The sequence below is a fragment of the Stigmatopora argus genome, chromosome 12 (assembly GCF_051989625.1).
Source record: "Stigmatopora argus isolate UIUO_Sarg chromosome 12, RoL_Sarg_1.0, whole genome shotgun sequence".
NCBI lineage: Eukaryota > Metazoa > Chordata > Actinopteri > Syngnathiformes > Syngnathidae > Stigmatopora > Stigmatopora argus.
In genome coordinates this window covers 16,544,618-16,561,564 of record NC_135398.1, presented here as the reverse complement: position 1 = coordinate 16,561,564, position 16,947 = coordinate 16,544,618, and the positions used below count along the sequence as shown (strand labels likewise).

General features: G+C 41.4%; 2 protein-coding genes and 1 pseudogene across 5 annotated transcripts in view; 2 read left to right on the top strand and 1 right to left on the bottom strand.

The window, feature by feature from the left end:
- Positions 1–4,680, top strand: part of LOC144085521 (annexin A13-like) — an 88,840-nt gene extending 84,160 nt beyond the window's left edge. Inside the window, exon 11 of the mRNA XM_077614873.1 lies at positions 3,138–4,680. Within this exon, the coding sequence (XP_077470999.1) occupies positions 3,138–3,215 (78 nt within the window). The 3' untranslated portion in view covers positions 3,216–4,680. The remainder of the gene's footprint in view (positions 1–3,137) is intronic.
- Positions 3,961–16,947, top strand: part of catip (ciliogenesis associated TTC17 interacting protein) — a 56,656-nt gene continuing 43,669 nt past the window's right edge. Inside the window, exons 1-2 of one of the 4 annotated variants that reach the window (XM_077614869.1) lie at positions 3,961–4,058; positions 14,123–14,308. In XM_077614869.1, coding sequence (XP_077470995.1) covers positions 14,170–14,308 — 139 coding nt within the window. In that variant the 5' untranslated portion in view covers positions 3,961–4,058; positions 14,123–14,169. Of the gene's footprint in view, positions 4,059–9,209; positions 10,644–14,122; positions 14,309–16,947 lie in introns of those variants that run through there. The other 3 variants (XM_077614868.1, XM_077614867.1, XM_077614870.1) reach the window with 3 other exon arrangements.
- LOC144085882 (general transcription factor II-I repeat domain-containing protein 2 pseudogene) lies at positions 6,586–8,010 on the bottom strand (annotated as a pseudogene).

Genomic DNA, 16,947 nt, shown 5'->3' with positions numbered 1-16,947 from the left:
GAAAAGCGTCCGAAAACAATGTGTCCTCGAGCTGTGGGGCCTTGAGGAGACGATGTGGAGGAAAAAATGTCCATCGTCCCCTGAATTGGTTTATAGCCTTATTACTTATTAAAAATGCTTACAACACATATAGAGCATTCCATAATAAACCTCACACCCTTATTTTACATTAAGAGTGGAAGTTCCTGCTTACGATCCTGCTATGTTAATAAAAAAAGAAATTGTTGTGAATAAACCTAAAAAAACACAGTTAAAATTTTTGATACCACTTCTCTGGAGTCGTTTAAAGCCCTAACATCTGCGGCCAGGGGTTATGGTGATAACTTATGGTTAGCATACATGGCAGAAATGACTAAACTTTATCAAATAGGTGAATGTATTGCCTTCGCAGCCGGAAGACCCAAACCCCGAATGGCTCCAGGTCCGGTGGTATCTAGTGAGGCACCAGAATGTTTGATGGAAATGCGTTGGAATGGTGTACCAACTCACTGTGAGTGGTTTGAAAATTTGTGGTGAATATTAACAATGTTAAAACTTAATCAAGAGCCGCCTCAACCCGAGTCTGCTATATATTGGCCCGGTAATTGTCCATAAAAATAAAGTTGATCTTGCCGAAAAAGCTTCTCATCCTCATGCTGATTCTCTTGGATTCTTTCCTTATTGTACTAATATTGTTGATGTAACAACGTGGCCTAATGTTGATTTGCTGACATTGTTTTCATTTGTGGTACTCAAATCTTTGAACTTTATTCAGCCCTCCCCAAAAAATGGGAGGATCGAAACTTACATCATTCCAGTGACTATTTATCATAGATCTGAAATAGGCATTGTGTATAAATCAGGAGAAAGGTGAAACATCTGTAATAAATTTGAACTGGATGATACCACATAGGATTCAAATGGAGTTCAACGTGGTGAACTGGATGAGTATAAATTGTTTAATCCAGTCCTTGCAGGAATTGAAGTTTTCCCATTTTTAGTGCACTATTCCCTGTTACTGATAAGAAAAATGTTGATTGGATTAATTACATTCACTACCAATTAAAACCCAATTAAAACGTACTGTTAACCTTACAACTGGTGCCATATCTGAACAACTTCGTAGTACCTCTTTAACCGCCTTACAAAACCAACTTGCCTTGGACATGTTAATGGCTGAACAATAATAATAATAATAATCGGACATAGGCCCTGTCGTCATTATCAACAACAAAAAAGCCTACTTGTCATCACACCCAGAAATTGGTGGTGCTTCTCCATAAGCTGCGTTTACTCGGCAAAAGACCTAAATAAGTGATAGTCACGGACTTGTAATTTGGCATTCTGCTGTTATGGATACAGGTCGCTTACCTCTCACTGTCTTTCACTTACCTTCAGTCAGCTAGTAGGAGGCAGATCACCACCCAAACATCTTTTCATATTACCTCAGAAGGGAATGTGTGTTATGTTACCGCAAATTTAGAGTTCTGATGGATGTGGGGAAAAAACTGTCCTTAAGCCTATTTGTCCGTGCTTTGTGGGACCTATAGCGTCTGCCAGAGGGCAGCAGCTGGAACAGATTGTGACCCGGGTGGTAAGGGTCCCCTATGATGTTCCTGGCTCTGCTGAGGTAACGAGGGCTGGCAATGTCTTCCAGTGAGGGCAGAGAGCAGCCGACAATCCTCTGGGCAGTGTTAATCACTTTCTGCATGGCCTTTTTGTCTGCCGCCGTGCTTCCAGCGTACCACACTGTGGTGCAGTACGCCAGGATGCTCTCTACAGTGGTTCTATAGAAGGTTATCAGAAGCTTGGTGCCCAAGTTGTTCTTCCTAAGTACCCTGAGGAAATGGAGTCGTTTCTGAGCCTTCTTCACTACTGCCGTGATGTTTGTAGACCATGAGGACCTGGACCCCAAGGAATTTAAAGGACTGGACCCTGTCTACACATACTCCATTTATGAGGAGTGGGGCCAGATCTGTGCCGTGTTTGCGAAAGTCCAGGATTATTTCTTTAGTTTTCGTGGTGTTCAGTGTGAGATTGTTCACCGAGCACCACAAAGACAATTTGTTAACCTCGTCTCTGTAGGCCGACTCATCCCCTCCTGAGATGAGTCCGACCACAGTGGTGTCGTCAGCGAATTTGATGATGGCATTAGACTGGTGGGTGGGTGTACAGTCGTATGTGTACAGGGATTACAGAAGAGGACTCAGTACACAGCCTTGAGGGGAGCCAGTGCTCAGTGTAATGGAGGAAGAGAGGTGGGGACCCAGTCTAACAGTTTGTGGTCGGTTGGTCAAGAAGTTCTTTATCCAGCAGCAGATTGAAGAGGATAGTCCAAGGTGGGAGAGTTTGTCAGTCAGAATGTCCGGTTTCATGGTGTTGAAGGCTGAGCTATAGTCAATGAAGAGCATCCTCACGTAGTTCCCATGGTGTTCCAGGTGGCTCAGTGCTGTATGAAGAGCAATGGCAATAGCATCCTCAGTGGACCTGTTTGCTCTATAAGCAAACTGGTGAGGGTCAATTGAGGGAGGGATTGTATTCCTGATATGGCGGGCTACCAGGTGGTGTATGTTCTATGTTTGGTGATCAATGCTGTACTTTCATTCCCAATAACACAACTCTTGATGGGAAAGTTACTGTTGCTTTAAACGGCCTTAAAGAATTGGCTACACAATTAAAAGAACAATTCGGTGTTGATTTTGCGATTTCTGACTGGTTTGCGAGTGTTTTTGGTCAGTGGAAAAATTTGGTGGCTTCTGTATTGACTTCTCTTATTACTCTATTCTCCTTATTCTCACTTCTTAGTTGCTGTATTGTCCCACGCGCGAAAGCTATGATTAGGAGATTTATTTCTAGTGTCATGAACCCAGATCTGTCTATTACCCGATTACTTACCATGAGTGATCGTCCCATTCTGTGCCCTCCGCCACATGGTTGTTTTGATGATGTTCTAATGAAAGATTATAAAATAATGTCTGTGACTCATGGCTAATTTTGCTTAAAAAATTTCACCATATATATATTTTTGCTTTTGAAATATATCCTGCACAGGTGCCTGCATTTTATTCTCACATAATAGCTTTTGAATATTATTGCTTTTAAATGTGGACTTTTGTTACATGCCTAATCCTAACCCTCTCCTTTGCTTCGGTCTGTAGGAGAAGGGAGGAATTACGAAAAGAGCTTCTACTGCGGATTATCCAGTCGAAGAGGATTTGTCCTTGGTATGGGTCTGAGTGTGCATGGTTGTCCGTCTCCTTGTGCCCTGCGATCGGCTGGCCACCGATTCAGGGTGTCTCCCGCCTCTGGCCCGGAGTCAGCTGGGATAGGCTCAGCAGGGATAGGTTACAGCACCCCCCGCAACCTAATGAGGATAAAGCGGTTCAGAAAATTAGATGAGATGAGACATAGCTCCGCCAAGTAAACAGGGGGATTTGTTATATATTCAAAGTAAATTTTCACCAGCCTATAACCCTATTGACATTATTCACAGTAATCATATAGTAGTAATCTTTTTCTTTATCACTCAAGTCTTTATATTTTTTACACACTCCACACTTGTTTTGAAACACATAGTTTACTCACTGCTACACTCCGGTGGTCTAAATAGGTACTGAAAAACACCCACTAATATTCAAAACCAATGCCCACTTTGTGCTGCGGTAGAGTTTAAATACAGACGCTCCCCTACTTACGAACATTCAACTTACGAACAACGGTACATACGAACATGTCTGCAAATTGCGTTTAAGTCCAAAAATGTTCGCAAGTCCAATTTTGTATTTCGCGTCTTTTTCGGAGTAGTACTTCTTTCCGCCGCTAATACCGACGCCTGACGCTGTGAGAGCTCAGCTCACCCAGCATCTACCTTCTTCGTTGCAATGCGGAAGTGCGTGAATGTATCTCCAGTGTGCAAAGAACCTTTTTCATTTGTATCATTAAATATCTCATGCATCCATTATTGAATATGGTTGGTAAAAAGCTAAAGGCTTCTATTGAGGGAGTTGCAAGGAAGAGGCAAGCCATTTCATTTGAAACGAGTGGCAATAATAACGAAGCTTGATGCGCGTCAGAAAGTGGTGAGCGTTGCACATTCAGTACCATTTATAAACAGAAAGATCGAGCAGCAGGACCCAAATATTGAACGTTGCACAAAGTTTGCAAATCAATTGAATGATGCCATACAGTGCTACTGCATCATTTATGATGAAAAAAAGAAGAAAACTGTGCAATCGTCATTAGGTCGCTTCTTTTGGCCAGTTTCTAATACATAAATCTATCTCTCTCTACAGTACTGTACATATTCTCTCCATTTTATTAAATGTTTTTTTTTCAGTACAAACCAATGCGTGTTACTTATACAAGCCTTAAACATACAAATGCACTTATATAAACCTTCAATATACTTATATCGGCCTTAAACATAAATTATAATACAAAATATAGCACTGAATCAACTTACAAACAAATTCAACTTATGAACAATCGCTCGGAACCAATTGCGTTCGTAAGTTGAGGAGTGTCTGTACTGGAGTCAAAACTCGAGAGGCCGTCTTTTCTCTTGCAAATAAACAATGAATTGAGTACTGACCTGGGATCCCATTTCTGCTTTCCATGTCTTTATTAAATAAATCCTCCAGGACAAAAAAGAGCATGTGGCGTTGTGAGTATGAGGTCAAAAATAAACAAACGCCAACTGTGTCCTCCGCCTCGTGCCTCTAGTTAGCTGGGATTCGTACCAGAACCTCCCACGACCCTTGTGAGGATAAGATGTTCAGAAAATGAATGAATGAATGAACCCCTTGGTGCCTTCATTGTAGGATTATATGGATAGGCTCGGGAGGAGAACCTGTACAGATAATGGAGGGATGAATGAATTTACCCTGCATTAAAGTCAACGAACGACAACTGAAGTTAGGATTGGCAGCGATAGAAAAATAATTTAAAAAAAAATATAATAATAATAATAATAATAATAATAATAATAATAATAATAGTAATAGTAGTACAGTAGTAACAGTAGTAACAGTAGTAATAGTAGTAATACTAGTAATAGTAGTAATAGTAGTAATAGTAGTAATAGTAGTAATACTAGTAATAGTAGTAATAGTAGTAATAGTAATAATTGTAGTAATAGTAGTAATAGTAGCAATAGTAGCAATAGTAGCAATATTAGCAATAGTAGTAATAGTAGTAATAGTAGTAATAGTAGTAATAGTAGTAATAATAATAATATTAGACTTATAGACTTAGAATAAAAACAGTATCCAAATACAAGTACGTATATAGTTGTTGGTTTTGTTTTTTAAATTAAATGAAACAGCCAGGCGGCCCGGCGGCTTTAGTGGTTAGAACGTCGGCCTGACAGCTCTGGAGTCCTGGGTTCAAATCAGTGGCGGGCGGTGCATTTTCTGGTAGCGCCTTCAACGTATCAATCCAACCCTCAAAAACTATTTTATGGCTATAAAACCTCTACTGCAGCTACAGCTGTGACACATAAAAATAATCAATAAATTAATGCACAAAAATGGGGTAAAATCCACTTCCTAGCAGCATTTCATGATTAAATACAAATACTGGAGCTTTTCAGACATTAAAACCAGGCCAGGGGGTGATTTTCCCGGGAAAAGACAGCGATGAACGTCAATGGCGTACGGGCAAACATTGCCCGAAAATGGGGTAAAATCCAGCCGAAAACAGCATTTATTGATTAAATACAAATACTGGAGCTTTTTAGACATCAGAACCGGGCCCGGAGTATAATTTCCCCGGTAAAAAGACAGCGATGAACGTAGATACGTCCATACGTGAAATGACAAAAAATGCACTAAAATTAGGTCAAATCCACGGTACACGGTCGATTGGTCGCCGGTCTTTTGGTCACCGGTCTTTTGGTCGCGGTCTTCAGGTCGCCCGGAAGTTTGGTCGTCGTCTTTTGGGTCGCCGGTCTTTTTTGTCGCCGGTCTTTTTTGCCGCCGGTCTTTTGGTCGCCTGATCGGCTACTGCCATCTACTGTCAATTTATTAAATAGCAGATGGTGTTTTTATTGAAGCAGTCCAATCAACCTTCATTCTCTCTGGGAGATCTTGCAATGTTGAAATACTTTAGATTAGATGGTCATTTTATCAAACAAATAAAAGTATTAGTATACTTTTAGTTAGACAGTATTTAGATCGTTTCAACAGTATTTAGACCAGGGGTGTCCAAACTTTTTGCAAAGAGGGCCAGATTTGGTAAGGTGAAAATGTGTGGGTGCCGACTATTTAGCCTGACATTCTTTGAACCATTAACATTAAATACAAATTAACTTTTTGGGATTTTTTTAAATTACAAATGGCATACTTTTACTTTTACATTTTTTTTTACATTTAGGTTTTTACCGAAATCACAAACCACAAAAAATTAAGAAAACTATAAAGGATATCTAAGTTCATGTGAAACATTACATATTATTCACTATTATATGCTCACTGTAGGAAAAGTGCTGAAAACAAAACAATGATCACTGCATATTCAAACTGTGATTTTGACCATCACAAAAAAATTAATTAACTGAGATTTAAGAATTTATTCAACTCAGAGGACTTAACAAAGGTCTTGCCTGCACTAATGTGAAGGGTGATACTGGGATCTTGACTGCAGTATGTAGTCCATGTCTGGCTCAAGAGCAGTGGTTTTGATGCGCAAGACATCACGCAGGTGAGAGTCACTCAGTCTCGTCCTCATGCGGCTCTTGTTAATGTTCATAACGGAGAATGTCTTCTCGCACATGTATGTGGAGCCAAACAAGCTCAGCATTTTCTTAGCAAATGTCCGAATTGCTTGGAACCTGCCTTCATCCAGCTGGCGGTAGAAGTTGACAAGAGGGAGCTGTTGGTGCCGACTGCGATGCTCGGCGTCACACTGCAGCTCAATGAGCTCCAGTTGCAGGTGGTCTGGAGCGTCATCAGGGTCCACGGAGAAAGGAGAGGAAAAAAGCGTGATCTCCTTTTCAATAGCTGCAAAGTCCCAAAAGCGCTGCTGAAACTCCTCAACCAGAGATGAGATGTCTGCTGCATACTTTGTCATTTGCGCACTGATATTGATCTGTGGGAAACTGGTCACAATTTCCTGCAGCGACGGGAAATGTGCGGTATTGGGCTGCGCCTGTGACAGGTGTCTTTGGAAAAGTAGCAGCTTGGTCCGAAAGGCTTTGATGTGTGAATACAGTTGGCTTACCACTGCATTTTGCCCTTGAAGGCTTGTGTTCAGCGCATTCAGATGTCGCGTTATGTCAACTAAAAATCCCAAATCAGCCAGCCAAACAGGATCATTTAATTGTGGCATGGGTTGTCCCTTTTTAGTCAAGAATTGTCCAATTTCCTCCCTGAGAGAGAAGAAGCGCTGCAGCGCAGACCCCCGACTGAGCCACCTTACGTCGGTGTGATACAAAACATCTCCGTATTCAGCCTGGATGTCGAGAAGAAACTGTTGAAACTGGCGGTGGCACAGCGCTTTGGAGCGAATATAATTAATAGTCTTTATCACCGGTTTCATAACATTATCATATTTCATATATTTGGCACAGAGAACTTCTTGATGAATAATACAGTGGAGTTTAATAGCGCTGCCTCCTTCTTCGCTGACTTTGTTACAGACAAGGCTTGATAATCCACTCCGCTCGCCAGCCATGGCAGGTGCGCCGTCTGTAATAATCCCGGTGAGTTTATTCCACTGTAGTTTCATGTCATCTACGGTGGAACAAACAGAAACAAATAAATCCGTTCCTCTTGTTTGGCCCTTCAGACTCTGGAGGTCCAGAAGCTCTTCACTCACGTTCATGTCATTGTCCACTCCTCTTAAAAAGATCAGTAACTGAGCGGTGTCGGACGCATCCGTGCTTTCATCGCACGCTAACGAGAAAAAGTCAAACTCAGTTCCTTTTGCCTCTAACTGTCTCTTAATATCTAATGAAACGTCTTCAATTCTCCGTACCACAGTATTACGAGCCAGGCAAATATTGGCAAACTCTTGCTTCTTCCCGGGACACATTTTCTCAACCATTTTCATTACACAGTCTTTAATAAATTCACCCTCAGTGAAAGGTTTGCAGTGCTTTGCAATCAGCGTTGCCACTTCGTAGCTTGCCTTTGTGGCATTTTCATTTGACTCACGGACTCTTGTGAAAAAGCTTTGCTGTGCCGTTAAAACAGCTTCCAGTTGCTTCACTTTTTCACCGCGTTTGTTCCCAGTTAGCTTGTCGTAGCTAGCATGTTTCGTCTGGTAGTGCCTCTTGATGTTGAATTCCTTGAAAACAGCCACAGTCTCTTGGCAAATTAGCCAGACACAGTTGTTTCGTATTTCAGTGAAAAAATACTCAAATTTCCACTTGTCCTGGAAGCGGCGGCCCTCGCGGTCAACTTTCCTTTTTTTGTTTACAGACGCCATGTTAGAAATGGGCTGGGCTGAAACGATCACGCCGGAGTGCGGCCACAGGGCTACTGCCATCTTCTGGTGAAATGAAAAATATGAAAAATAGCTTTTTGTACACATGTATTTTATACTGTGGTCAACAGTGCTGGCGGGCCGCATATTATTGATTTCATGATAGAGGCCGCGGGCCGGTAAAAATTTGTCCACGGGCCGCAATTGGCCCGGGGGCCGGACTTTGGACATGTCTGATTTAGACTCTAAATACTGTTGAAACGATCTAAATACTGTTGAAACGATCTAAATACCGTTGAAACGATCTAAATATCTAATATCAAAATATCAATAAGAGCACTCATTTAACACATCAATAAGAGCACTCATTTAACACATCGGCTGCTGCCATTGACTGTCATAGGCGTCCAATGAACCTTCATTCTCTCTGGGAGAACTTGCAATGTTGAAATACTTTAGATTAGATGGTCATTTTTGTCAAACATCAAAATATCAATAAGCGCACTCATTTAACACATCGGCTGCTGCCATTGACTGACATAGGCGTCCAATGAACCTTCATTCTCTCTGGGAGAATGAATGGGAGAATCTCTCTTAAGGTAGAAAAATGGTTAAGAATGCCCAGAAAAGTGTTCCAAAAGCGGAGTAATAGTTTTTAAAACAGCATTTAATGATTAAATACAAATACTGGAGCTTTTCAGACATTATTTTACTCACCAAAAATCCTTTTTAACTGTACACAATATCCATCCTCCTTTCTTTCTTCCTTCTTTCCTATCTCCATCGAAGCTAATGATGAAAGTCGAGCCTGTCCTGTCATATTTCTTGCATTCTCCGTTTTGAAAATGGCTTTAAATCAAAACAACAATATACTATTTGCTTGTGGAGCTAAGTTAGGGCACTGAACTGCACACACCATTTTCCCGGCTGTAACAGCCTTGCTAGCTTCGGAGTTGACCGCCCTTTCTTAATGATGTCCATTTTTTTCTAGAAAAGTCCGTCTGCAAAATAGCTTTGTGAGAGAAATCTACAACAGAATCCATTTGTTTTTGCCACTGTCGGCCACTGTGGGTGGAGTTTGCGATCTCTGGCTGCTTTGGCCCGCCTACTAGCCAATCATAGTTGCTGAAAGCAATGACATGTCCCAGCCAGCAAAATGCCAACGCCTATGAAAAATCATTGTGGGGTTGCCAATTCGAAATCTGATTGGTTAAAAGCAACAGTCTTGTTTAATGCAGCAGACCCCGCAGAACTGATTTTGAAGGCTTTGAGGCAGATCTGATCTGGCAACAAATAATGGCTGAAATGTGATTGGTTAAATGCTTCATTATGAAAACACATCTGGAAGCAGTGCAACCAGGGGGGAAAGCAATGAAAGGAAGCTAACAGACCATTTGGAATAATAAGTATTGATGGACAAAATATAATATGATTCAGATATTTCTTAGGCCCGCAGAGAAGGCCTTGAAGGCCCTGACGGCCCGCCACTGGTTCAAATCCAGGTCGGTCCACCTGTGTGGAATTTGCATGTTCTCCTCGGGCCTGCTTGGGTTTTCTCCAGGTACTCCGGTTTCCTCCCACATTCCAAAAACATGCATGGTAGGCTGATTCGACACCCTAGATATGAGTGTGAGAGTGAGGTGTCCCCCGCCTCTGGCCCGAAGTCAGCTGGGATATGCACCCAAAAAAGAATAAAACAGCCTTTTTGATACTTTGTTCAAGCGTGTGTATTTTAATGTTCATTGTTAGGATCTTACTAGAAAATATAAGTTTTATTTTTGGTGGTAGATAGAACAGTTGTGAAAAAATTAATACATTTATTTTTCAGAATGTTTTAGTAGTGTAGGCAGCACATGTTCGCTTCCTGTGAGCGGTTTTCAAATTAGCCTGCGCACTTACACGCAGCTTTATGGCACTCGAGCCATGGTTGTCCTGACAACTCGTCAGTGGCCCGATTTCTATAACATGAAAGATAATTTACCAAAGGGAAGAGTAAAAGACCTGCATATATTGCCGACCACAACTTGTTGTGTGTCGTAAAGGGCCACCGTCTTATCACACCGTTGACTTGGGGGCTCCATCTTTTCCACTGAGGAAAGTCTATTTGCAACACAGAACTTAAATGGAGACGATTGAAAAGAACGATTGTCCAGCTCTACCTTTGGCTGGGACCCAGGGACTCAAGCATGGTTCAGAGATAAGAGCCTCTGAAGAAGCCATCATGTTCATAAACGGCATTGGTGAGTCAACAGCCCAGTTATTAGGTGTCCATGATTTAGAGCACGACCACCTGTTTTTGGCACTTGTTGAGACGATTCCACCTCGACTAACACTTTCGTTCTTATCAGAGTCGGCCCGGAATCCCTGCAGGTGCCTTAACAATTTTTGAGTCCGGTCAAATATGATATTATGTTAAGGTTTTTAAAAACGTATTATTTACATTGCAAATGTAAATGTTTATCATTCATGTTGCAGTCAACAGTACCTCAACTAGAACAATAATAAAAATAAATAAATAAAAACTTGAAATAGTTTATGAATTTACTGTATTTCGTCTTCAGAAAAAAGAGGAGTACTTCTAACATGTTTCTCAATGGTTAAACAAGATTTTACCATTTTAAAAATTGATTGTCAGCGCAAGCCGCAAGGTAGTGCAGAGGTTCACTTGTCTGACTTGCAGGCGCAGGTTCAATTCCCGCTTGTGGCGATATGATTGGGAGTGCGGATGGTCGTTTGTCTCTCTGTGTGCCCTACGACTGACTGGCGACCAGTCTAGGGTGTAGTCTGCCTTTCGCCCGAAGACAGCTGGGTTAGGCTCTAGCAACCCTCTGCAACCCTTTCGAGGATGGGCGGTATTGAAGATGAATAAAAAAAACATTGTCAGCCCCTAAAAGTTGTTTTGATTCTGGGATTACTGCCTCCAGTTTATTTTGTCTCAACACCATTACCAATTTACATTACTGTAGAGCAGTGGTTCTTAACCAGGGTTCGATCGAACCCTAGGGGTTCGTTGAGATGGTCTCAGGGGTTCGGTGGAGCCTCAAGACACATCAACTCATCATGTCTATTCACGATAACATGCTCCGCTTGACCATTACTGGCTGCAGATGATCACTTGACAATGCTTGGCCAATCAGTGCTGCGAGGAAATAATTTTTCTTCAATTTGAAAAAAATCATTTTATCATTTATCATTTTATTTTACACTTTAGTAGGTTTTGATGAATGCGGATATAAAACTGGTGGAGTTTGGTGAATGCGCATATGAAACTGGTGGGGTTCGGTAGCTCCAACAAGGTTAAGAACCACTGCTGTAGAGTGTAATGAGCGGCCTGGCGGCTTGAGCGGTTAGCGCATCGGCCGCACAGCTCTGGGGTCCTGGGTTAAAATCCAGTTCAGTCCACCTGTGTGGAGTTTGTGTGTTCTCCCTGAGCCTGCATGGGTTTTCTCCGGGTACTCCGGTTTCCTCCCACATTTCAAAAACATGCTCATGGTGGGCTGATTGGACACTCTAAATTGACCCTAGGTTTCAGTGTGAGTGTGAATGGTTGTCCGTCTCCCCGTCCCCTGTGATCGGCTGGCCACCGATTGACGGTGTTCCCCGCCTTTGGCCTGAAGTTAGGTGGGATAGGCTCCAGCACCCCCGCGTCCCTAGTAAGGATAAAGCGGTTCAGAAAATGAATGCATGAATGAATGAATGAATAAATAGAGTGTAATGTAATAGTGCAAGAAAACAAATTCTAAGCCTGTTAAATAAAACTGATGGTTTCCTCCAGGTGTTGCAGTTTCCTCCCACATACCAAAAACATGCAGGGTAGCTGGTCGAACACTCTAAATTGCCCCTTTATCTAGGCTCCAGCTACCCCCGCTACCCTTGTGAGGATAAGCAGATCGGAAAATGAATGGTGCCATAGATATGGTGACAGGGTTTAACCTCCTAAGACCCAAACTCTTGCATGCATTTTTATTTTCTCTTTGATATTTAGGCTAATTGGGAACTGATGAGTGTAAAAACTAAGAATTATCTTTTTACATGATGTAGTTTTCGAGAAAATGATGTCCACATATGAGGACATTCGTCAGGCCCCTGTAGTCCAAAATTTAACATGGTAGTCTTGACAACCAAAAAATGTGATGTCCACATATGTGGACGCCAGGTCATAGAAGGTTAAGGACACAGCATTAAAAGATTTTTTTCCCTTCATGCTTCTCACATTTTTCTGAGGTTCATTGCCTTTTTGTTCACTCGTACCATATTTTAGTACTTAAAGGTGCACCCGATTTTAGTGGAGCATGATGCAAGATGTGCACTTCTGTTATTTATTAAATGACTGGATGAATGAATGACATGGAATCAAAGAAAAATAAATGATTTTGTAAAAACGTATTTTCAAATTTAAGGCCATATTACATATTTTTCTGCTATTTATCAAAATGTTACTTATTTCAAAATGTGTTTTTTAAATTATTTAATGACTATTTTGGGCTTGCATGGTTTATCAGTAAATGCACAATAAATCTAAGGGATTTCTTGATTCAACAAACGCGGTGGCAATCAGGTCTGGGAATGGCCAATAAAATTGCCCAATCCTTTTAGGATTTATACAAGTGGGTTGCTTTTTCAAAAGGGGAAAAGGCACAAGATAGGTTTATAACCCCCTCCACACGTAAAAAATATCAGAATTTAGAAACTCTTCTTTTATACAGTATGGTGTATAACCCATGGGTATGGGTAACCTCTGTTTGATATTAAAATTGGCAAGTACAGTGCTACCTCGTGATAGTAGCTTATTTCGTTCCGGGATTGAGCTCGTATGTCGATTTACTCGTAACTCAAATGAACGTTTCCCATAGAAATGAACTAAAAAATAAATTTATTCATTCCAACCCTCTGAAAAAACACCCAAAACAGGATATTGGATTGGAAAACCATTTGTATTTGTTCTAATTCGCCATCTATTAACAAAGTAACAAATAACTAATGGTTTAATAGTAAATGTACTAAAATGTGTTTAATAATACTAGAATTAGACGGATTTCACTGAGGGGAGAGAGAGAAGGACAGAGAGAGAGGGACAGAGAGGGGGGGACTTTTTGCTCGGCAACAAGCTCCTAACATAACATAAACAAATTTAAATGAACTTGGATTACGATGCAGACACACTCAAAAATAAGTTTAATCTAACCTTACACTAAACTTAATTCTAATTTTGATACCTTTCTTCTCCCGGGTTGGCTCTATTTGCCCCACCTCCACCCTGACTTTCAGATGCAACCTATCGAGGGTTGTTTACTTTTGTACACCATTCGCACTGACTAACGGGGAAAAAAACACTGAAAAAATGCAACGCTCCGCCTAGTGCTTGTAGAGACATTACACGAGGGAGTTGCGACCAGAAAGACAGTGCCCATGATGTTCTTATGAGCAGCCTCTCGCATCCGTTGTATGCTTGTATATCAAAATTTGTCTCATATCTCAAGATAAATATTTGCCCAAAATTTTACTCGTATCTCAAGATAAATATTTGCCCAAAATTTTACTCGTATCTCAAGATAAATATTTGCCCAAAATTTTACTCGTATCTCAAATTGCTCGTTTGTCGGGGCACTCGTATGTCGAGTTACCACTGTGATTAAAAATCAGAAATCAAGAAGGGAGCAAATGCTTTTTCACAACAATGTAATGTATTTATTTTAAGGCTCACTCATTCTTTTTCCAGACCCTGTTGAACTGCCAAAGTGTGTGTTTGAGGACTCTTTAGTGACCATGTCAGAAGGTGGACGAGATTTGGGAAGGTTCTACGTGTCGGTAGAGTTTGCCCGCAGAGCCTGTAGACCATGTATGCTGCTACATGCACAAAGTCAAGGGATCATTGACGATTCCCCATGTGGGACAACAGTGACAGGTGAGGGGACTTCCTGCCCTATAACTTTCAAGCATATTACATCTTAATACAGTGGTACCTCGTCATACGACCGCTCGTCATACAAAATGCTCGTCTTACGGGGGAAATTTTGATCGAATAATTCGCCCGTGATGCGGTCAAAATTTCGTGATGCGACCAAGCCAGGTGGCCATGGCATTTTTTTTTGCATATCTTTCGTGTATAACAATATTTACGAGCACCGGATTAGTTATTCAGACCAGGAAACGCACAACGCGCATGCGCGGGGAAAAGAGGGCTTTCTGGGTAATGAAGTATACTCGTGCACACAACGCCGACAGGCAATGGCACTCAGAATAAAACCTTACCCACAATCAATACGTGGGTAAGCTCTGCTGCTGCATTTCCTGTTATTTTTATCTAATACGAGGAGTATTATATTACTTCTCGTTGGCTGCTCATAAGAACATCAGGGGCACTGGCTCGCAACAGCATCCCCGGTAGCAGCTCTATCATAGGTGCCGTTCGAGGGGATGCCAACACAAATGCTACAAGCTAAAAGGAGCCGCTAGCCAGCGCCCCCGAAGCTCCCATGAGCAGCGGCGCGATCGCTGATAAAAGACTGCTGCTCGTTGGCAAGTGGTCGTGCGTTATCCGATTGTGAGGACATTTGTGTGCATCATTTTCGGAATATTTTGAAGGGAATAGTACGACAGCAAACAGCCCATCGATAGCGAACGTGAGGGTGGAGTGTTTGTTCCGTTTACGAGTGCGTTGTGTGGAGAAAAAAACCCCAAAGCCCCCGCCCCTTTTGTGCCCCTCTCCCCTCGGCGAAATCCGCCCAATTTTAGTTAGTTTAAACACTTTATTTCTATTAAACCACTCGTTATTTATTACTTTGTCAATATATGGCGAATTATAAGAAATAAAACATTTTTTCCAATCCAATATCCTGTTTTTGGTGTTTTTTTCAGAGAGTTGGAACGAATTAATTTGTTTCCCATTCATTTCAATGGGAAACTTCCGCTCGAGTTACGAGAATCTCGTCATACGAGCTCAGTTCCGGAACGGATTAAGCTCGTATGTCGAGGTACCACTGTGTATATAACTAATCTATAGTTATTTATTAACTTACTTATTACCTATCTATTGATGTCTAAAATGCCTTTCCTATTTCTGCATCCTCACCCTCTTGCTACTATGACAACAAAATTTCCCTAATACGGCAATGCACTCTCCAGCCTAGCCTACTCTACTACTAAAGCATATATTTCAAGCAAAAATAAAAATATTTCTATATTTTTTTCATTATATAAAGTTTATAACTATACATGTATTATGACTGCAGTTTATTATTAGGAAAAACTAATAATAAAAGGGCTTAAATAAGCCTATTTTTGGTAAGCTTGGAATACATGAGTTCTTTTTCCATTCATTGCACATTGTTATTGCACAGAAAGGACTGTGTGTCGTGCTAATGCAAGTTCAGAGCCCTTCCCAGAGCCATCGGGGCTCTGAACTAGCATTAGCATGACACAAAATCCCTTCTGTGCAATAACTTCGGGGTGTGCAATAACAATGTGCAATATCTTAGATTGTGCAATATTTTAGAATTTACCTTGCCCAGACGTGACTTTTTATAATGTTATATTACTTATTCATGTTTTTACTGGGAAAACACACTTTGTGGAGTAGCACCATCAATTTCGTTATACGCAGTTGTGTATTGTTGGGGAATTATCTCTATAATTATATTAAAGTTAAGTTAGTAATCTGACTCCAATTTGTAACCTTACCCGACTGCCACTCATCCAACAATTTGCGCGCTCGTTCTGCAATAGAAAGGTACCAGGAAGCCGACATTTTCACACACGGGTGGATTTATTTCTAACACACAAATCTAATACATAAGCCTGTGGTTCAGGTCCCTCTCAGTCCATCTTTAAGCGTCTCTGTTGCCACCAGTCGTCGTAGTTCTTTTTTCTGGGTTGCCCAGGAACTTAGTTATACTACACAATATGCAAATCACACAATAACAAAGGCATCCTGGCATTATACTATTGGCTATGTGTAAAATGCAGTTAACTCTAGCTTGCTCATTGGTCTTTATTTCCTGAAGAATGTCCTCGCGGGTTCCGCCCAGTTGTAGTCTTCCCGCCTCCAACTGCCTCTGTCTTATCTCGTCTCGGCACCTGCAAACAGTCCACTCTTGCACCCCCCCCCCCACATCCTGCCTTGTTCATACGCTCAGCACTTTACAATCTCCCACTCATAGAAAGAATGTAGCAACGTCCAACGAACTCCTGCAAGCCCAAAAAACTGTTATATTCCTTCATTCCCTCTCATGACCTCATATGACTGAGGTCATCACTTGAATACCTTGTTTTATTGTTACACACGAGCTAAAATCAATTGCCAAAAATCAGTAAACAATTAAAAAATCAGTAGAAAACAAAAAATCAGTATAAGATTTCATTCTAGTAAAAAATCAGTAAAAAATTAATACTCTCCTCCTGGCCTCAGCTTCCCTGAGGCTACCTCCCCCATACTCACATCCCGAACTCCCGGAGGGCCACATCTGTCTCCGCCTCCTGGGGGTCCTTCTGAGGGATCATCATGTACTGGCCACCCGGAGTGCGTGGCCCCAACGTGCGTTCAAT